Here is a 22,959-nt window from a genome sequence, read left to right as displayed (position 1 = left end):
CATGGAGTCAGAACAAAGGGGCTTGGTTATAGGGTTTGAAAGTTAAAGCTTTGATAGCTTGTTCTATCCATCTCTACAAGAGAGAGATATCTGTCTGGCAGACAAATATATCACCCTGATAGCGTGCCTGTTATGCTTCACAGTGCTGACACGAGATTGCCAATTTCTAATTTTGTAAATTTCCCTTTTCTAGGCCTACCTTCCAAATGGTGCTGTGGCTGAAACTACTAGTCATCCACCAATATCCATTTTCCACTTCTTTTAGTGAGAGTCCTGAATGTTAACTGGGCAGATGATCTTCCATTTAAAGACTGTTTTCCAGCCTCCCTTGCAATTTGGTTTGTCCATGTGATAAGTTTGGACTAGTGGGTCATCCGCTCCTCTGTGGGTGCTGTGGGTGGGAGCTGCATCCGATGGGGGTTATGTCCAGGAGTGGCAGGTGGGGGCCAAGAGCCAAGAGCCAAGTGAACGGTGGTCCTCAGTGGAGCTGGGAGCTTCAGTAGAGCACTGGAGTAGAGCATACAACCCTGAGTAAGCCTGTCAGTTACACAGCACAGAAGGGACAAATGCTTAACCTTCTCTTTTCCAATATATACCAAAGGGAATGACCTTTGAAAATTAGGGAGGTTGGCAATGGGATCGTGCACATGTGTGTAAGGTATAGGAATGTTAAGCCAGCTTTTTTACAGAACAGGAAGTCATTAATTTCTGACTTCAGACATGTTCCAGAAACTGAATAAACCAAATTTTGGAAAATGGATTTTATATATATATATATATATATAATTTTTTTTTTTTTTTTTTTTTTACAGCAAGAAGACTTTACCATTTTCAGGATTTTTTACTAGTGGTCTCGAGTTGGGGCATATAAAGCCCCTGTTTCTTGCTTATCTGATATTCATGATATAGATCAAATGTAGCAGTTCTGGACATACCCTTCCAATGAAAACAAGATAAAGAGACGTCTGAGAAGTGTTAGATGAGAGTGATGATTGTGTGGCGTCAAATACGGTAGTATCCACCAAGTAAAGTAGACACAAGTGTTCAATAACTGCTAATATTCCTAGAAGTCTGCATATTTAACTTTTATTTCTTTGTTTTAACAAAGTGATCCCAATGATCTTGACATGAGAGAAGGTCGTTTCAAAAGTCAAGATCTAAGTGAGCCATCCTCTCCCATGTGTCGATCACATTAGTCCAAGGCTTTGACCTCCTCTTGGTCTTCCTTATCTGACTCTGATATCACTTTCCTGTCGGCAGTAAGATGAATCAGTTTAAAGACACAGAATTCTGTAGTTGTGAACACCATGCAGCACGGAGACAACTTCTGAAAGTTTCCCTAGTAAAGATTTACTGTCTTGGATTCTGACTACGCATTAGATTTTGCAACCAAGTATAAACTTACAACTGGGAGGAATGGTCATTATGCTGTGAAGTGATTTGAAGGGTTTGGGAAAAGACCGCCTACCCTAAATATATTTTGCTCACCCGAGAGACACACTTCTGATTATCACTGATAATTGATTTCTTTGGATTAACAATTGGTCCTTCTTTCCTTCCAATCAGACCTCTTCTAAAATGCAAGTATTCCTGTGGTGGACAATAAACATATTGATACTAAAACCTTACTGCAAACACCCTTTCTATTTCTAGTTCTTTCTGACAAAAGGGGACCTGGATTATTCTAAGAAGATCTGTTGGAGGAGGATGGTAAAGGTGTGTATTCCTGTGTGCAGGGGGTGTTGGGAAAACAAGAAATGATGGAGGGAGGAAAAAGAGGACAAAAGTATTTTACAATTGTATCTAAAATATTTCAAAAATTAAAAAATGTTTATAACGTACAGTATAAAAGCATCACCTTCTAAATTAGCTAATACTGAACTACATGACTTTATGAACTAAAATTTTTGTTACCAATATTTTCTGAATTCCTACAGGTAGTCAGTGTGCTAGACATTTTGGATGACCCGTTTTCATTGAGCTTGCAATATAGTTGATGGACAAGTCAAAAATACATGAGGGACGCCTGGGTGGCTCAGTGGGTTAAGTGCCTGAGTCTTGATTTCAGCTCAGGCCATGATCTCAGGGTGGTGAGATTGAGCCCCGTGTTGGGCTATGTGCTGAGCATGGAGCCTGCTTAAGATTCTCTCTCTCCTTCGCTGCCCCCCCCACTTGTGCGCTCTCTTGCTCTCTCTCTCAGAAAAATACATGAAGAGTTAAGTAATGTAAGAGTTAATGAGTTGAGTAATCATAAAATGTGGTTGCATAGTAGCGTATGGTTATTTGCTGAAAGAACGGTACAGATGGTAACTCAGAGAAGGAAGATGTCCCAGTGAAATGGAATGAAATCTAAGGCTTCAGGGCAGAGGAGGGAAAGTGGGCACAGTGAATACAAAGGAATTAGGCAAACACGGAAGGAATTATCCATTCAAGCTGTGAAATAATGTTTTACTCTTAGGTGAATCAACAGGGGTGATACCAGGAATGTTCTGAGCATTCCTATAAAAATACGCCCAGAAACCTAAGGCACCCGGACTCATCGCTGATGCTATGTAAGTACCAGTCTTCAGCCATTATTTGAATCAGATAAACGCATCTTTCCATTGACTAGTTTTGCTCTACCCTTAGAAGCTGATTCAAATCATCTGACGAAAACGCAAGAAATTAAACTGGTGAGTGTTATGTAGACAACACAGCCAGGTGATTAAGTGATCTTTTCATTTCTTTTAAAACTTTTAAAAATTACTGTGGATATACTTATTTTTTAAGAGTATTACTTTGATAACATTAAAGGGAGTCAGCCTCAATACCAGAGAGATAAGAATCTAAATTCTCTTACGAAGTGTTCTTTCCTGAATACAGCATGCAAACATATATATTTATCAATTTAATGTTGAGTTAGCCACATTGGTTTTCAGTCATAATATGAAAAATGGAGAGATTCTTTTTCTTAGGGCTTCTTGAATGATTAACTGGTATAGGTGGTTTCCTTAAAACTCTTCGGGACCAAGTGCCTCCTTCCTGCTCTAACATTATTCCAGGAATAAGACTATTAACCCCTCACTGTGAGGCTACAGCCCTTGCTACCTGAACCGAAGTTTAGCAACCTTAGGGATGGTATGGGAGCCGGTAATCTAAAAGACCTGCTGAGTGCTACAGATAAGGGAGCGAGGTGTGAGGAGGACAGAGTGGAGCTGAGAGGCCATGTTGGCAGGTGAATACGTAGCCCAGAATGGGGAAGGAGGGGAAGGGAGTGTGTACAAAGATTCAGGCTTGATCTGCTGTCACGTTTGACCATTTTACGCTGGCCTACTGCACAGATATGCAAGTGGGTACACAGTCTTCAATGTAGATGAGGAGAAGGTTTATTCAAGGCAAGAAATCTGTAAATACAGTGCGTGGGGTTTTAGAAGATTTGAGGGTAAGAGGCAGAGGGAGTACGAAAAAAAAGTGCTTTTCCATGGGGGGAACTAGAAAGGTTAGAACATATTTGGCAGAAGTAAACTTACTTTGGTTTGTGTACTTTGGCCTTTGGCTTATAAGGAAGGGAAACCAGTTCTTTCTAAAAACAAAACAAAATGGAACTCAGAAAGGACAATTTTTACTTCTTGCACTGACTGACATTTCCTTACTTGAAAAAAAACCTAAGGTCGAATTATCACAGAGTTTATACAGACTAGCTTCTTAAATCTGGAGACACCGGGCTTAGAAATATTCCAGATGAAGGGTATTTGGGGTTCACAGGAGAGCAGGTGTTTGTACACCTGTACATTTATAGGGTGCTATGATTTGTTTTACTATTTTTATTATGTTTCTCTTCATTTAGCATTTGCTTTTGTATGCCCTAAGCAGGATCAATCATTGTAAAACAAAGAGGAGCACTGTAGTAGCCTGTGTGAGTACCCCACAGCTTTCCCACACGGGACGACGACAGCCTGCTGACACCGCCACCTCATTTCTGTCCCAGCAGAGCTGCACACTCCGGAGAACTCTGATGCCTCAAGGATGACCAAACTGCCTGGTGTCTATATCCTGCCCCCACACCAGGAGATCGAAGGCTCTGGACTATGAGTGTTTAGATTTATAGGGACAATCCATAAAACCTCTGAGAATTTGCCATAGTCCCCTCTCCCCAGATAGATTGACCTGAACGCCTATCAGTCTTACCGAGATCCTTTCTTCTCTTTGTTTTCTTAAAAGTTGGAGAATCTCATCCCTCTTTTTAGCCTGTTTAAAGGGGAAAAAAAAGTGGGTGAGTTTTTTGACTCAATAATAATGCTTTTGTCTGTAAAGGGTAGATTTTTTTGCATTTTCCTTCTGGAATTATTTGGTACGATTTTTAAAAACGCGTTTTCCATGATAGATTCATACTTTCCGTTTGTAATGCAGTCCGTTTCAGAGGACGCTACTTTACAAAATGATGTGATTTTGATACTAATGGAAGGGTGTTTTTTGGTGCCCATCTAATAATCTAATAATAACTTTTATTAAGACTTTACATGAATTATGCTGAGAACTTTATGTACCTTATGCCACTATTTTCTTATAATAACTCAGCAGTGACATTACTATTACCCCATTTTACAAAGGAGGAAACGAAGGTCGAAAAACTTCCAGGCCATTAGGTGGCAGAACTGTGGTTGATCCCAGCTCTGTTTGACCACAAAGCCCCAGCTACTGTCCACCCCACTCAGTTGCCATTGAATAGTTGAGACCAGCAAACTCATACAGCATGCCACAACCTAAGCCCACGACAAGACTCTTATAGCTTACAAATGGAGTCTCAGTCCCTCATGTCTCCTCTGCCTTTAATTTTGAGACATGCAGACTCTCAGGGAAATTTTCCTAAGTGTAACAACGAATTTAGTGTAGGCATGAAGATTTATCAAGATACAGACTATAAAAAAGGGGCAAATATAGATACAAAAATTCTTTCATAAAACCTAGTTATGTTCCGTTTCGGAGACATCCAGGTAGAAAATCGCACCTGCAGCTATTTGAGAACAAAAGAAAGACCTGAGAATCAGACAAATAAAATTTGTACCTTCAAGTTGCCAAATAAAATGAAAGAAACTCTGTTTAGATCAGGGCTAGAGGCAAGAAATAACAGAATAGATGCAGACTTGTCATAGGTAAAAATTCAAAGTCACCCACCCATTCAAATTTGTTGAGCACGGCCCTGTTTTCCTAGGGCTTTTATGTGACAAAGCACCATAAACTGGCCAGCTTAAAACACCAGGTATTTATTGCCTCAAGATTCTGGTCACTAGAAGTCCAAAGTCAAGGTGTCGGCAGGGCCAATTGGACCGTGACAAGGAATTCTCCCTTGCCTCCGCCTAGCCTCTGGTGTGGCTGGCAATCTGTGTCGCTCCTTGCTGGCAACTGTCACTCCAAACTCGCCTGCCTGTGTAGGCACATGGCTTTCTCCCTGAGTCTCTGCCGTCTGGTGGCTGTCTTATTAGGATACCCTCCCTACTCCAGTAATAACTTACCTAATTCCATCGACAGCGACTCTATTTCCAAATAAGGTCACATCCTGAGGAACTGGGGTTTAGGACTTCAATGTATCTTTTTTAAAGGGAGACACATTTCAATCCATAAAGAGCACCTGTGATGTACCATTACCGTGCTAGGGGCTGAACAACGCAGTTCCGCCTGCAAGGTCATTACAGAGAAGAGTTGCAAATATGCTACGATGTGGTTCGTATAGGGTGCGATCAGAGGCCTGAAAAGAGACCCTTAATTCGGACTAGGGTGTGTATGTATCTACGGGGAGACTCAAAGTTGGCCCAGAGGAGACACACTTGTTCCTCCAAGCCGTAGTCCCCAGATGGCAGTAGAGCCAGGATGGGGATGAAAGCTTCTGAGGCAGCGGAGACAGGGTGCACAAGGCGCTGGAGGCTGCTGCATGGCTGAGTGGTTCCTCGGGAGGAGCCCTCAGCCCAGAGCCCCGCAGGGGAAGCTACGAACCTCGGGCGTCCACAGAGACACTGGGGCGGAGGAGCCCGAGCAGGGCCGAGCGATCAGCACCTGGGGCAGGTACACCTGTGCCTCGGCTTCGCCTCATTTTGTTCATGCCGTATGAATCTCGCCTTTATAAGCCTATGCCGTTTTTATGTTGGGACAGGATTTCTACTTTTACTTGAGCTTTAGGCCTCATATGCCACAGTCATTGAAAGAAAACGAATCTGGGGTACTTGTAAACACGAAGCTAAATTTCATAATACCTGTGTACTTGCGAGGGACTGAATAAAATACTGTCTGTAGATAAGGACTTGGGATGTTTTCAGTGTAGGTATTCAAGGTCGGGTTCTTTTCCGGCTTTTCCATTCTGCACGTACTCAGCTGGAATTACTGCTCCCGTGCTGGGATTACATAGCACTTGATACCTTTATTAAGGTATTGATCTTACTGTCCTTGTTTTATCTCATAGCTGCTAACATGACTCTTTCAGTCTATTCATCTTATCCTTCCTCAGAGCTCAGCAGTGCCTTGCAGATGATATTCAATGAATTTTTGTGGAACTGAATTGATCGAGTCATAATGTCTGAATGAAATCATTGCACTAATACACAACTATTAGCCTAAGCAAAAAAAAAAAAAAAGAAAGAAAGAAAGAAAAAGAAAAACGTTTAAGAAAGTGAAATTAAACAATGGATAGTTCTTAAAATCCTCATGAACAAAACTACGTGATTATTTTGTGTGTTAACTACTGGGTAGCCATAGGCAGGTTAGACTGTCATAATGCTTCTCATATACAAATAGACATGTATGTAGTTACGAGATCTAAAATAATAGTAAAATTAAAAATTCATTTGTCTTAAAAAGAGAGAGGTGTTTATTCTATGATTGGTCCAGGCCACATGCATGTTCACGGTAGGACAGTCACACCAGTCACAGAGTCCGGAGTTTGGCCAGCGCTGGGGCACCCGCTTCATGGTGTAGAGTGAGTTCTCACGGCCTGTGCCACCTGACCACAGCCTCCCATTATAGAATTTGTTTTTAAGGGTGGGGGAAGGAACAGTTCTCATCTCCTCCCCTGCCCTTCCTTTCTTGGTAAAAAATTACTCAAACAGATTTTATGGTAAAAAACAAATGCATTTTTTTCTTTTGATTTCAGGTCCTTTTTTATTATAATGGATTTTAGTACCAAATCAGTTTTATAATATAATGCACGAGAAACAAAGCTTTCAAATATGATTTGATTTCTGCTTCCTGGACATGTTTTCTGGGAATGAATAAGAAAACTACTGTAAGCAACAGTGTCATCAGAACAAAAACACTGCCAACTATTCTAATAAAGTCTCTGCCTTGATAACAGATAAATTCAGCGGTAAGAGAAAATCCTTACAATTTACCCTATTAGTAGGGATAAATAATTTACTTGTAACTTTATAACAACAAAAGAATAATCATTTCTAGGGGCACCTGGGTGGCTCCGTGGGTGAAGCGTCTGCCTTCGGCTCAGATCATGATCTCAGGGTCCTGGGATCAAGTCCTGCATTGAGTCTGCTTCTCTCTCTCCCTCTGCTGCTCTCCCTGCTTGTCCTCTCTCTCTCTCTCTGACAAATAAATAAATAAACCTTTAAAAAAATAATCATTTCTAATTGCAGCATTTTGGTTGTGTTCATTAGTGGAATATTATATTTATAAGGCATTTTAGTCATTAAATTTATTAATTCTTAAAATAATATAGGGAGATCAGAATTTATAATATTTTAACATAATATTTTCTTATATATTTATATATTTAATTAATATTATTTATATACTATTCTTGGAAAAATATATTGTGGAATAAAAATTGATTCCAGGAAATTAGGATATGATAATATATACATTTAATATCTCATTGATGGTTAATGATTTTAGTGTCACATCAAGAATTAAATTGCTTAGTTCTCTCTTTTTGGCTTTTCAGAGCCAAATGACTTGGGTTGCTAAACATCTGGGTTTGAATCTCAATTCTGCTGTATGATTAATGGCAAATAATACCTTCACTATCCCTCCTGGTTCCTCCTTTCTTCCCTCTAACTGTAATCACTAACCCACAGGTTAGAGGTTTATGATCCAGAGGAAATCAGAGAGCCACTTTCTGAGCCTTGGCTTTCTCATTTCTAAGGAAGGTTGTTGTGGAAACTGGACATCATGCAAAAACTGCTTACATAGTGCATGGCATACAGTAAATAGTTAAAAATGGTTTTTAATGTTTCTTCCAATGCTTTCAAAATGGGGATGAGTGGGGAAAAAAAAGAAGAGAAGGACAGATTGCCCACCCTCTGTGGACAGGTGTGGAGGATACATGACTCCACCTCTGGCCTACAGGTGAGCTGGTGAAGAGAGCTGGGTGGAAGAAAGGGGGAGACAAGGAGGGATGCCCAAGAGATTATTTGCCCTTGATTATGCAATGCAAATTCCTCTGTCCACAAATTCTCCAGTGTATTATAGACGTTCTCCATAGGTAATCTTCAGATATTAAAGAAACTCTTAAAAAACACTAGACTTTAAAAGAAAGTCTTTCTTCACAAGACCTGGTTCTTAAACGAAAACTCCATTTCTTCTTTGGCTTATGACTGAAATTTTTTGAGTGAAACATTAATCAGAAATAGCATATGTGTCTATTCCTCTGATTACTTATCTACATTACCAAAAGAAATTTTCTCTTGACTACCACAGTATAAGCTGAACTACTGGATTTAATCCTAAGACTGTCTTAGAAGAGTATTGATTTCAAAACCCATTCTTCGCCTAATCACCTGGCAACCATCCCAATGCTCAGAGAATCTAGACATTCTTGGAACTAGCATGGTAGAAAAGTATGGAAGCACCTTGGTTCATTGTCAGATGGACCCAGATTCAAACTGTCTTTACTATATTTTAGCTATGTAACTTTGAAAAAGTCACTTACATGTTTCAGCCTCAGCTTCTTCATGTATTAAACAGGGGCAATTATGGTACTTCTCAGAGTTGTTCTGAGGATTAAATAAGAATGGGAGTAAAGGACTTATAGTGTATGTGCTATGTAGTTAGTTCTCAAAATATTATTATTACATAATGAGAGGAACAGATGGTCTGAAAGGAAAATAAACACGAAGAAAATAGACTAAAAAATACTGGAGGAAATATATTAATTCACATGGAAATTTAAAAAAATATGAATTCTTTCCATTGACTATAAATGCAATATATGGTGGTGGCACAAATATCAGAAAATGAAAAAAAGCACATAAAAATATTTAAACACATCCACTGCTGCAACTAAATCTTAATATAAGTTTATAATTTTATTTTATTTTTTTAAAGATTTTATTTATTAATTTGATGGAGAGAGAGACAGCCAGTGAGAGAGAGAACACAGCAGGGGGAGTGGGAGAGGAAGAAGCAGGCTCCCAGCGGAGGATCCTGATGTGGGGCTCGATCCCAGGACTCTGGGATCACGTCCTGAGCCAAAGGCAGACGCTCAACGACTGAGCCACCCAGGCGTGCCTAATATAAGTTTATAATTTTAAAACCTGTAGAAATTTCAGAAGAACATTAAAGGACCTCCAAAATAAGCAATCTAAGGATTTAAACTCATGCACCAAAGGGAGAAAGGCAGCTAGAAAAGCAGCGGGCTAACTTAATGCTCATAACACAAAAAGCGTGCTCAGTGATGGAAAGAAGATAGCAGTCTAGTTAAAAATAAATGGAGACATGGAAATAGGAATGAGCAGAAAGATGCTTAAAGATGATGACAAGCCTGGCTTGCCTGGGACAAGATGTGTGTTTTGGGGAACAGGAATATAAAGGGTAGGATAGTTGGATGGCATCATACTGAGGATATTGACATAAAGGTGACTCTGTTTAAACTTGGTTTAGTAGAAAACAGGAACTATGTTTCTGACTGCAATATAATTTAGAAATAAGAAACCAAATGTCTTAAGAAGACTTCATACATTTGGAAATTAAAAAGCATACTTCTGAATAATTCTTGGGGCAAATTAGAAATCAAAGTAGAAATTTAGAAATACTTAAAAATGGAATAATAATGAAAATACTATATGGCTTGTGAGATGCAGCTAAAACAGTATTTTGAGGGATATTTATAGCTGTAAATACCTTAGAAAAGAGATAAAATGGAAAATTAAGAAACAAGCTAAAAAGAGAAGGAAGGTAGAAGGACAATAAAATCCAATATTGAAGGAAGAATTAATAAAAATCAGTAACTAGTACCACAGAAGCCAAAAATATGATGGAGAATAATAAAGCTGAGTATTGGTTTTTTGAAGACTATTAAAATAGATAATCATTTGGCATAATTATTAAGAAGAAATACAAATAATTAGAAATGAAAAGGAGTAATAACTAGAGCTACAACAGAGATTAAAAAGATGATTAAAAAACACTGAATCCTTTAGGCAATACATTTGGAAATATAGATGAAATGGACAATATTCTAGGGAAAAATAACTTAGCAAACTAACTCAAGAAATAACAGGCTCATCCATCTAAAACACAAAAAAATAAACAAGGAAACCAAACCTATGCTACTTATTCAGTTTAGGGTCGTATTTGTTATTTTAATTGTAATGGTGACTCTCATTTTAGCCACCATGTAGCTCATCGGTTGGGTTTGCCTCGGGCTGAACTGGGTCTAATCGCTGTTGCTGTTCATCACCTCTGATAGAGCCTTGGTTTCTGTACTAGAGTCTTTGTCTCGGTTTCTAGGAACTGTTGCAAACGGTCTGTATAGTTGAAAATAGTCCTTTCCCAGTTGATTTCTGATAGGGTTTTGGTTGGGAACTACTGATCCAGAACTTCATCATGACTTGCACAGAGAGTGGCATTACGATAAATTTAAGTACCTTTTATTTACCTGAAGGGTTACCTAACTCTGCCCATGCATTTTTCTTCCATAGTTGAAATTTCAAAATATATTTTCAGTGATATATATATCTATATATATAGATGTATATATATTTTTTAATTTTTATTTTTATTAAATTTTTATTTTTTTATTTTTGCAGGTGATAAATAAAAATAGGATTACGGGGAAATACTATGAAATCTCCTTAACACTACGGACAAGCCAATCGTGATTGTGTCTTTCAATCAGGATGTGGAAATCTGGGGGATTGTACCTTTTGTGTCTACATCATTTCATAATCTATATTATCATCATTTTACTCCTTTATCAAAGCATTTCATTTAATACTAAAGCTTATTTTATACCCGCTACAATTTTATCTTTCCATTATGGGTTAAAAGAAAACCAAAAGGGAGCAGAGAAGAGAAAACAAACTTTCATTGAGTAACTGCTGGGTAACAGGCCCTGTGTGAGGGATTACTCATTTAATCCTCATGACACAGTGAAGTGGGTGTTATTATTATCACTGCTTTACAGATGGAAAGAGCTCAACCACATAAAAATTAACCACTTTTCTCAGGTCACTTAACTGGCAGGACCAAGGATTCAGACTCATTCCCAATACTGTTGGTTTGACTCCATATCCCATGCTTCTTTTGCTAGACCCCTTCAAACACATCCTCGAGATTTTGGAACACTTACACACACACACACACACACACACACACACACAGAGTGACAGGTGGTTTCTTCATTTAATCTTCATTTTGAAAATGAAGAATTAATAATTAGGATTAGCCATGGTGAATAAGACAAGTATAGTCAACTCTCAGAAAATATTATATTCTAGTAGAAAATGATATTATGCGAATACACAGAGTGGGGAGCTTGAGGTCAGTTTTGATCAAAGTTTGTTTATTTTTTGGTATCATGTAGCATTTTGCCAAAAGTGTGTTAAACGGTAAAGAATAGTTGAATTATAATAGTATTTTTTTTTTCAAGTAGGCTCCATGTTCAGCACGGAGCCCAATGCGGGGCTTGAAATTATGACCCTGAGATCAAGACCTGAGCTGAGACCAAGAGTCGGACACTTAACCAACTGGGCCACCCAGGTGCCCCAATAGTAGTACTTTTAAACTGATGAGGCTTCTCTCTCTTTTTTTTTTTTTTGAGCTTTCTAAGATCTTATTTAGTATAAATTAAATATATGATAGAATTTTTTGATGAGAAGTTAACTATTAAATGAGAATTACGTTCCAAATTTAGAATATTATCTAGGCAGAGCCAAGGCTCTATGGTTTAACAGAGGTTAAGAACGTTATCTGATTTTTTTTTCTTGAGGCTCCTAAATTTAATTTTTAATTCTATGCCTATGATTAGGAGTCCAATAGGAGCACTAGGGAATTTCAGTTCTTAGTCGACAGATGTAGTCCTCAGAAGGTTCCATTTCTCTTCCACATTACACGTGCCAACTTGAGGAAGGTGAGAATTATCATTGGCTTTAGGTAAAATTATGCATCATCAATAAAAAGTCTCACATCTGGGCTTGATTCCAAAAGGCAGTATGTACCTGCCGGCTTGCTGATTTTGATAACGCTTCAATGATAATTTCCTCTCTAACTTTACTGCCATTCCCCGTGCCTATTAATTGAAATCTGCTATGTAGATTCCACAATTTCCATATAGTATAGTAAGATACAGAACCGTCGGATTTCAAATGATCTACTATATACCTTAAAAGATAGCCTGAATAACCAGTGAAAAGGCTTTCTCCAGCATGAACTTTCAGAGGTAAACCTAGCAGCAGCAATCTATGAGAGTGGATGGAGGATGCCAGAGGATTATTGACTAGAGAGAGAATGCTGACTGGCAGGAAAAAGATGCATATCTAAGCACCTTTCCATACCTCCTGGAAAGATTGATCCTGGCTCAAGGCCCAGCTCTGACATATATAATTTTCATTTAAAAATGACAGCTTACTAAAATGAGAAAAACATATCCGTCATTACATAAGGGGGAGTCAATACAATTTTTCTTAAATATAGATTTCAATAAAATATTAACTTATCCCTTGTGAAGAATAAAAAAATATATTTTTCTTGGTTCTGCTACATATTTTTTCTTAGTTCTGTACACATATTTTAATAGAAACCAACAATAATTACCTGAAGAGTATAGCTCGGGTTTTAAAACATTTGCACAAAATAAGTGCATGAAAGTGAAAGTGATTTTAAACTGATTAATGTTGCTTTAAAAGGCACTTATTTTTAAAAAAGCAATAAGTGAGTTTTGAATTTTAATGTTGAGAAGAATAGGAGCATAAAATGAACATTACATTTTAAAATTCAATAGAGTATATACGATTGAATGATATATTATTGATGATTCAGTCTAATTACCAAGGCTTATCTTCCACAAACAAATAACTACTGAGTCCCTAAGGTTTTCATCATATCGATGCATACAGATAACCTAATGGGTTAATAGCACTGACCTCCTCTTTTCAGGTGTGTCTCTCCTGTCTTGCCCATTAGGCTGTAAGAAGGAGGGGGTGGGGGACTCCCAAACCTCATTCTGGCCCTACTTCCCCGAGGGTTTCACACCTATCTGACAGCTCCACCAGCTCATCTCCAAGGCACCCCAAACGTTAAGTCCCAGCTGAGTTTTTAACCCTCTGCTTTCCAACAAAACAAAACAAAACAAAACAAAACAAAACAAAACAAAACAAAACCCCTAACACCAATGCAACACCTGACCTTTATCCAGTGTCCCTTGTGTCAGACGGTGGGACCTGTCGTGCAATCCAGAGAACTAGGGGTTATCTTTGATAGCTTGCTCGGCCTCACCTTTCGTATCCAATATAGAGTTTAAGCCTTAGTTATTTTACTTCCTAATTCTCTAATCCACTTTTTCCTAACCCAAGCTTATCCTCGCCCCTCAGCTGGATGACTGCAATGGTCTGCTCTCTGGTTTGCCCCCTTCCGCTCTGGCCACTTTCAAACCATTCTTCGCTCCGTCATACATCTCTTAGTGGAAACCATTCTCCATCTTATAGTCTCCTGACCTTTCCAAATAAATCCAATATTATCGACCCCCAATGTAAAACCCTTCAGCGGCTTCTTACTGTTCTTACCATGGCCTACCCTTTGCATTACCTCGCTGGCCATTCAGCTTCTGAAAGGCCCTATGGCTTTTGAAGCATAGGATCTCTGCCACGCTGCCTCTGCTGTCTGGAATGCTCTCCCATTGCTCCCTCCACTCCTGCTTCTGGCCTAATGAATGCCCACTCCTCCTTCAACAGAAATCCTTCCTGTTCCCTTCATTGGATCAATACTGCCCTATTAAATGTTGTCCTAACATCACATATAATTCTTTCACAAATCTCTCTCTCCCTGACTAGACGGCAAGTTTCAAATAAGGATAGAGTTTGTATCTTTAAAACATGTTGACTCCACCATTGGACTCTAGTGCCAGGTACATAGAGGTACTCAATAAATATTCGTTGAATAAATCTTGCCCAATTCTTCCAAATCAGACTCTCCTAACTTTTCCCTTATGATTTATTTTACTATGTGGCTTTGCTTGGCCCTTCTTGCCTGACCTTAGCATTGTCCCTTCAGCTTTAAGCCTGAACTTGCCTACATCTCTTTTTTTTTTTTTTTTTTTTGAGATTTTATTTATTTATTTGTGAGAGAGGAGAGAGACAGAGACAGAGAGCATGAGCAGGGGGAGGGGCAGAGGGAGAGGGAGAAGCAGACTCTCTGCGGAGTGGGAGCCTGACGTGGGGCTCAATCCCAGGACCCTGAGATCATGACCTGAGCTGAAGGCAGATGCTTAACCAACTGAGCCACCCAGGCACCCTGCCTACATCTCTTTTAAGGCTACAGAGTTTTCAGCTGCTTTGGGCAAACATTCAGCTTGGCCCCGCATGACCCTATATTTCAGTGTAGAGCCTTACCTGTATGGAGTAAGACCTACACAAAGTCCAATTCAACCTCATATTATAGGCTAGTGTCTGTCCCTGAACCAAGTGTTTACATGATGTCTACGGGCAGCATTTATGGTCATAAACTCTACAGAATGCAAAGATAATATATAAAGCATTATAACCACCATTAAAAATGACCTTTTTTCTGTTTTTAGTTATTCAGTGCTCTAAAAATATATCCTTTATAATAAAATTTCAAGATTTAGATAAACTATCCTAAATAACAGGTAAATTTTTTCTAATAAATTACCAAATTACAGTAACAATGAAAATACACCTTTATTTGTTTATCTAATAGAGTCAACTGTAGATTGATTTATTTTTTTGAGATAGAGAAAGAGAGCGAGCGAGCATATGAGTGGGAAGGGCAGAGGGAGAGGGAGAGAGAGAATCCTAAGCAGGCTCCATGTTCAGCGTGGAGCCTGATGCAGGGCTTGCTCTCACGACCCTGAGATCCTGACCTGAGCTGAAATCAAGAGTCAGACACTTCATCAACTGAGCCAAATTGATTTTTGAGCATTTTTTTGGCTTGGCCAAGAAAAATTACCCCAGGTCAACTTTTATCTTGTATATTAATGGCTTTAAAATAGTTTTCTGGGTAATGGCAGTAAGGGAATAACACAACTGTTTAGCAATGTCATTGTTAGGGGGGAGGATTTATGCTTCTAGGACTTCACTTTCTTTTTTATAGCCAAACCTCTCTCTTGTATCAAAGTTCTAGTATATGGAAAATAATCTTGTCCCCTGCTGTTCAATTTCTTGTTTTGCCTAGTAGCCCAGACATTCTGGGATAGTGGTCCTGCCTGATTTTCCACAGTTGTATTCTAATTTCCATGGCAAGATTTCTCTTACAGGCTGTTGAACCTTTGCACCATGACCTTACATTTCTCTGTTGCCTTTTCTTGCTATCAATTCCTTTGGAGAACATACAATGCTCATTGGCTATGACTTTGTTCTGTGACCTGTGGACCGTATTTCCACTACTGTCTTGTCATTAATTTTATTTTATTTTTTATTTATTTTTTTGTCATTAATTTTAAAACATACACAATCCTTTTGGGCTTCATTCTTCATTCAATGGTTTCATTTAATCATGTTTTACAAGGAGATAATTAGTATGGGTTCTTGACCAGCTGTATCTTAGGGTTTAAAATGTTTTTATTCTGTTCTTAAGATGAATGTATATAGAACATAAAGTGCATAAATCTCTGGAAAAAAGAAAGAAAAAGATGCTTTGGGGACTTGTCCAACTCTGGGGCTGGGTCTGTCTTGGGCAATGAATTCGCCTATATGATCCCAAATCTCATCTATTTGATCCCTTTCCCCAAGTATGTTTTCATGGACTGTAGAAGTTACAAAGAAGATTAAGAGGGGAACCTCATCTATCAATGAAAATGTTTCTTGAGTTTGAATAATGTTTGAAAACAAAGTGTACTATAGATAACATAAGAGTAATTCGTATTTATATAATCTAATTATCATTTGCTACCAAATATTTGCTTGTTACTGTAAATGCACACTCTATTTTTATGATTCTTTCACTTGAATTCTTTGACAAATTAGGAACAACAGGAATTTAAATGACTATCTTTTGTTGGTGAAGGAGAAACCTACCGTCTCCTAATGGTATTTACTTTATGGAGGAAAAGGAACTTTGTTAATATTGCATAAGACCATAGCAAAACTAAAAAAAAAAAAATGCGAGATAACACTGTTACTGAGAAAATCTAGGTTTGTCTGGGAAGCCAATTCTGATCAATTTGACACCAAAGAGGATTTTCTTTTATCTGAACATCCTGGCAATGACACTGAGGAAATTTCCTACCTCTTTGCTTTGGCTCTATGAAACTGACTTATAATGAGTCTGAGTATCCCTCTTATTTCTTTGAATGTGTAGGATAATGGAGAATAACATTAAAGTTTTCCACTTTCATTTTGTTTCATAAATCAGTAACTAAAAGTACTGTAAAGCTTCTTAGATTCTCCTTTAAGAATCTTCTCATAGCACGACTTCTTCTGGGTCATGGAAGTGCCGTAGAGCAAGCTCACTTTTGAGGAAGACTTACACTATAGTCAGTCTTGCTTGCCCAGGTTGTGTGATAGGATGGATTAAAACCCCATTCCCAATAAAGAGTATATCAGGGATGTTGTTTGGTAGATTGCATAATTTCTTGTAAAGATCTTTAGTTTGTATGCATTCATGTCAGAACTTTGATTCCAGATGGATGTCTCCAATATGCCATCTATATATGCCTTAAAATACTGCTCTGATCTCTTCTTCCTTCTCCCAGCAAATGAATTATTTATAATTCTTTTCATAAAGAGATAATCACCTAAAGAGCTTTCTTAAAGGTGGCAAAACTAAAAAGTAAATTAGTTTTATGATTTCAAAAAAGTAGCTGACTATTCATTTATTATAATGTTTTCAGACTACTTTAGAACTCTCAAAGGAAGAATAATAGTCTAGCATAGTGCTATAAGGTTTCCTTTATGGACAGAGTAAGCCATTTAATCTTGACAGACTCAACTGTTTTTGATTTTCTGCCATGGATATCCATCAAAGAAATAGTAGTTGTGATTAATAGCATTTTGTCCACTAACCAAAAGCATTTATAATGTATACCTGGAATACATTCCAAAACGGAGGATAACATTACAGTTGGAAAAAAGTTCAACAACCAAAAAATCAGTATCAATTGGGAAAAAAGGTTTTTATGAAGGTACTTTTAAGACATATGGAAAAGGAATTTTTAGATTTTTCATTAGTTTTAAGAAAAAGTAGAAGAAAAACCTTTAGGAGAATTGATGGGAAATACTTTTTCCCATTTTAAGATGAAAATCATACGAGGTATTTACTTATCAATGTGTATGTCCAAAATATGTAGAAGATTCTCTGAAATTGAATAGAGCATTGTAAATTTTCTATTAGCTAAAAAGAACCTCCCACCGCCACTTACTTTCTGCCATTGAAAATTCTAGAATGGTGAGGGCAGCAGGGCAGGTAGAGTGCTACAGACCTAGAAAAACAGTAGTACCTAAAAATGGACTCTACGTTTTCATAATTACAGGGAGTCACATTTCCTCCCACAACACAGAGACCCATGAGATAAAAGTAAAACTGAGAAGTGATGTGCTAACATGCTCCTCAAGCCAACTTGCAAGCAGATTAGCTTTGGGGAGTATTCTTGCAAAAATTATCAGCCTAGAAAAATTTGCCAGATGGATACATGTCGGAAAGGCAAAACAAAATGGAATTATCATTGTATAGAGCATATGTTCGCTCATTAATTCATTCAATTATGCATTTATTCAATCTACAAATATATATTGAGTTCCAATAACCAGGAAGACACTGGGCTTAAGCATTAAAAAAATGATCTCCATCCTCATGGAGGAGAAGAGAATTTACCTTTGTTAAAGGCAAACTGTGGCTGCATGTAACTTACATCAACTCTGCCAAGTTTTTTTTTACATTCCTCCTTTTATATCTGAGGAAGCTGAGCCTCACAGAGTTAAAGAGGTTGTTCGAGGTCATACAAATAGTAAGTGGCAGAGTCAGACTTCCAGACTTGCTTTGTTTTTGAATCCACTCCACCAAGGTGCCTGTCATCTGGCAGGAAAGGCGGAAGCATGCAGAGCGGCCCGTGACACAGACCAGAGACAGACACGAATGCGACCAGAGAGACGGAGGGGACTTGCTGGAGGAGCGCGCAGGAGGAAGCTCTTCATTCTCTTAGTCTCTAGGTCACCTCTCCTGGCCCAGAGAAGTTGGCATTTGAGCTGGGCCTTGAAGGCAAATGGGGAAGAGCATTTCAGGTACGGGTTGAAGCATTTCTTCAGGTTGAAGAAAGAGCTTATAGTCTCACAGGTCTGGGAACAGTGTTTCTCATACTTGTTTTATTCCTACTACAGTTTTATATTTTTGGTTATCTGGCAGCAGACCCGAATAGTGCCATGGCCGGCAGTCATTATAATACGATGAGTCTCATGGGCTTTGGAGTTAGAATAGAGCTTTGAATCTTGGCTCTGCCACTTGCCACTTGTGGGAACTGGAAAATCATTTAGGCTGGTTTGATTTAAATGGGGAGAATCATCAGGAGGCTATTTTAAGGAGAATATGAGTTGAGATATGTAAGTTTATAGCACATGGTACACGCAAACTAAATTGGCTCTTATGACTATCACAGGACAATAATATCTGAGGATATCTGTAGCAGCACTCAGTTCTTGCAGGATTCTCTTGCCTTTTGTACCACAGCATGTCTGAACAGCATTCTACTATCAGTACTGACTAAGCTCTCCTATGTACTCACAAGGCATACCTTCAGTGACATTCTGTTTCTTTCCTGCTGGCTTGCTGTTTTGTTGGGCTTCTTCTACTCTCAACAAACAGAATCTTCTTCTTTACTGCATTGCAGGACCCACTCGACTTAATGTACAATTTGGCAGATAACACAGAATAATGTGTATATTTAGATTCAGCAAAAACTATTTTATCCACTCACTGCTTCGATAGCACATATGGGGAGGATCCAGAGTGTGCCCTAGCCTAGTGGTTGAGAACCAATGGTCCAGAGTGGGCTGCACTGGGGAAGGGGAAAGGGTGCAGGGGAAGGAAAAAGGTGGTAGGAGGAGTCAGTCAGGTTATGGGCAGATTGGAAAGAAACTTAAATACCGTGCTGAAGGATTTGGAATTGATCCTGGAGAAATGGAGAGCCAAGGGAAAAATGAAGGTAGGTGGATAGGTTGAATTATGGCCCCAGCCATTCCTATGTTGAAGCCCCAACTCTGTGTGTAACTGTATTCTGAGATAGGGCTTTTAGGGGGGTAATTAGGGTTAAATGAGGTCGTAAAGGTGGGGTTTTAATATGATAAGATTAGTGTCCTTATAAGAAGAGGAAGAGACACCAGAGTTCTCTCCCTGTGCCATGTGAGGACCCAGTGAGAAGCTGGCCATCCACAGGCCACGAAGAGAGGTTTCATCAGAAACCAACTATGGTGGCATCTTGATCTCAGACTCTCAGCCTTCAGAACTGGGAGAAGATAAAATTCTGTTGTTTATGCCACCCAGGCCGTGGTATCTCGTAACTGCAGCCCTAGCACCCTAATATAGAAGGAGAGAAGCATAACTGGACTTGGGTTTTAGGAAGCAAACTAGTGCACTGTGGAGGACGGCTTTGCATAGTCTTTGTCTAGTCAAGTCTATATGTTCTTTGAAACTCAGCTCCTTTGGGAAGATTTCTTGATTCCTTAAGTTTCATTTTGATGTTCTTCAATGTGCTCCTGCAGTATTGTGTGCATATGCGTCTGTCATAATGATGTATCATAATTCTTGACTTTAATTGGCTGTCTCCCACCAGACTCTAAACTTGCGATCAAGGACCACGTTACCTTTGTATTCTCAGCATCTAGCATGGTACTTGACGCTTGGTACTTCTCAATGAGTATTTATAGAATTAAATAATTAACATAGAAGAACTCGAGGCAAGGAAGCCAGTTCTAAGACTACTGATAAATAGCTCATTAGCAGAACATCCACTTGTAACTCACATCATCTTAACTGTTTGACAAAACATGATGAGAATTGACAATAGTGTGTCTTTAGTCTTTTATTTCTAATGTCTTCCAAAAATGAAATTTCAAAGTGCTGAGGAAGTTGATTTAGTTGAATTCACTAAAAATTAGGCTCCATCCCACCCATTAAGTCCCAGTACAAATACATAGTGCCCAATATCCTCAAGAATGAAGAAAATGCTGACTATAATCACCTCATTTGTTTGGAGGAATCACCAATAGTCTATAAAGTGAATTAATGTGACCAGCAAACACAAATGCATTACTCTGCGATCTGTGTAGAATTCCCGACAGTCGTTCAGGGTTTGCCAGAGTATCCAATGATTAAAGACATTAGGCCCAAGTGAGTCTTCTATCTTTGCTTTTATAGTACAAGAGCAGTTACGGGAATGGAACTTATCCATTAACCAAACAAAACGTTCCTATAAATCATTGTATTAATTGCAGAGTTAATGTCTGTGCCCGTGTCATGAAAAGCAAACAAGAGACGTTGCCAAAAAGAGATGTGTTCTGTGGCTTTGACTATGCTAATTTGTTAAATTTCAACCTTTAGTCAAAATGGTTCTCGATGACAGACTCATTCCTCCAATCTTTTAGTTTTGACTTATTTAGCTGGTCAATTCTATTTGATTTTTCCAGTTACTACAACATTCTTAGAATATTGTATATGGTTGGGGGCTTTATTGGATGTAAGGTGTGTGAATTCGTTTTCTCCCATTTCCCTGACACTCCTGTTCCTGTATATCCTTGGGCTTTTGCAGAGACTGAGAATAGCCAAAATTTAATAGAATTTTTTAATTTTCAATTAAAATTCTAATAAAGTTTCTCTAATTGTTCAAGCTGATGTACCAGAAGTAGAAAAATTTTACATATATGTGTTTAAAATAATAACTGGGATTATTTAGAAAATAATGAATTTCTAATGAAAATCAGATGACCTTCTGAAATATTGGCTTACCTTTTGGAGATACTTTTTTTTCTCCTCAGATTCCTGAATCTTTATGGTTTCAGCAGTGACACCTGTAGTCTCTAAAGGAAATAAGGTCAAATTCAATCCGAAATAATTTTAACATGATTTTATAATAATGTTGATATAAACTGGGATAAATGTTAAGAGGTAACAGAGTAGGAAGGTAAACACAAGTAACGACTGTCCTGAAACTTTACAAACCGATTCATAAGTTATTGGAGACTGAATTCGTTAGCTATGGCTGAAGGGAACCTCTAATCTCTTTAGAAGAAGAGTAAGCCTGAGTCCAGAGACAAGAAAAGGTCTCTCAAGAAAACATATTTGCAGTAAAAGAGTTTCCAATTTCTACATTTCTATTCAATGTGTTAAGGGAATTTAGACATTCTCCTCTGGATAAGTAGGATGGTTTCTGAGACAGGGTTTTGGGATGCAATTCACAAAGTTATGCCAAAGTGTAAAGATGTCTCCTTGTTACCTATTTTCTGAAGGATCTAGGAATCAGGATGTTGAAATGCTGAAGACTTGGTACTGTTTTTCTCAAGGCTAAAAGGCTGGAAGTAAATTTTCTCGAAAATATACAAAAGGGAAGTGACGAAACTATTGGAAAGACCACAGCATTGAAGATATTTAAGCTTTCTACACCTATAAAAATTGCATAATAACAGTTTCCATATCTCAGGCTTACTAAGGTTTTACAGGTCTGGGGACTTGGTTCCTAACATTGATTCTGCTTTCAACTTTCTCCGAGGCTTTCATGTTTGAACTTGGATATGTAAACAACCACCCTTCACACCCTTTCAGTCAACGTATAACGTTCCCCCCAGATTATTCTATACTGTTTAGCCCAACAGATGCCGTAACCTCAGGGATACTTTCCGATGTGGTTTTAGATGTAACACATACACCGCTGACGCTTTCCGGGTGGAAGGACTGCTGAGAAGTTAAAAACAAAACAAAACAAAAAAACCCCTGTTTGTATAGGGTGTTTAGACCTTTGAAAGGAAAGGTTCTTATTTTAGAACTAGATGGGGCGGTTGCTTGTGGGAGCGGCTCTGGTGTCTTGCAGAGGTTGGCTGTTGATGGCGGCCTGAGGCAGCTACTCACCGGGCGGACCGCGCCTGGAGGGCCGGGCCACCGGCAGGCGCTGACTGCTACCTCGGGACAGCACCAGCTGAGATTCGTTAGTAGGATACATCGAGGCCGCGATCCAGAACTGCTTGGCCAGGTTGGCGTCCTGTGCCGAAGTCCCGGTGAACACCAGTAATCCCTGGGGGCAAATTTCAACCGACTCCTTGTGGCTGGGAAGCCTTCCGCCAGCCCCCGTTTCCATGGCAGCTCAGGACGCTTCTCTGCGTTGCCTCACTCTTCCCGCGGCCCCGCCCTGCGGAGAACCGTCGAGCTGGCCACCACCACCTCCAGCAGCCCTTCGATTCCCCGGAGAGAGGCTGGGCTCCAGCGCGTGCCTGTGGGCTATCTGAAGCCCACTTCTGCGGTATCACAGGCTTCGGGACCGGTCGAAGCCTTGGCGTCGAGATAGGAAGAGTCAAACATCGGGTTTGGGGTGGTTCTTGTCCTGTTGGG

The 22,959-nt window shown here is 39.0% G+C and overlaps 1 protein-coding gene across 1 annotated transcript; it reads right to left on the bottom strand.

Annotated features, from left to right (window-relative positions):
• Positions 1-1,078: 1,078 nt before the first annotated feature.
• On the bottom strand, positions 1,079-22,708 carry HOATZ (HOATZ cilia and flagella associated protein). Its single transcript, XM_057316895.1, has 5 exons — positions 22,483-22,708; positions 21,367-21,437; positions 4,168-4,227; positions 3,510-3,562; positions 1,079-1,250 (listed from the first exon to the last, which is right to left on the bottom strand). The coding sequence occupies exons 1-5, from the start codon at positions 22,706-22,708 to the stop codon at positions 1,193-1,195; spliced, it is 468 nt and encodes a 155-aa protein (XP_057172878.1). The 3' UTR covers positions 1,079-1,192.
• Positions 22,709-22,959: the final 251 nt, after the last annotated feature.

Source organism: Ursus arctos, unplaced genomic scaffold, assembly GCF_023065955.2.
Source record: "Ursus arctos isolate Adak ecotype North America unplaced genomic scaffold, UrsArc2.0 scaffold_22, whole genome shotgun sequence".
In the NCBI taxonomy this organism is placed as follows: Eukaryota; Metazoa; Chordata; class Mammalia; order Carnivora; family Ursidae; genus Ursus; species Ursus arctos.
Note: the sequence above shows the minus strand (reverse complement) of the source record. Positions and strands in the feature narration are given on the sequence as shown.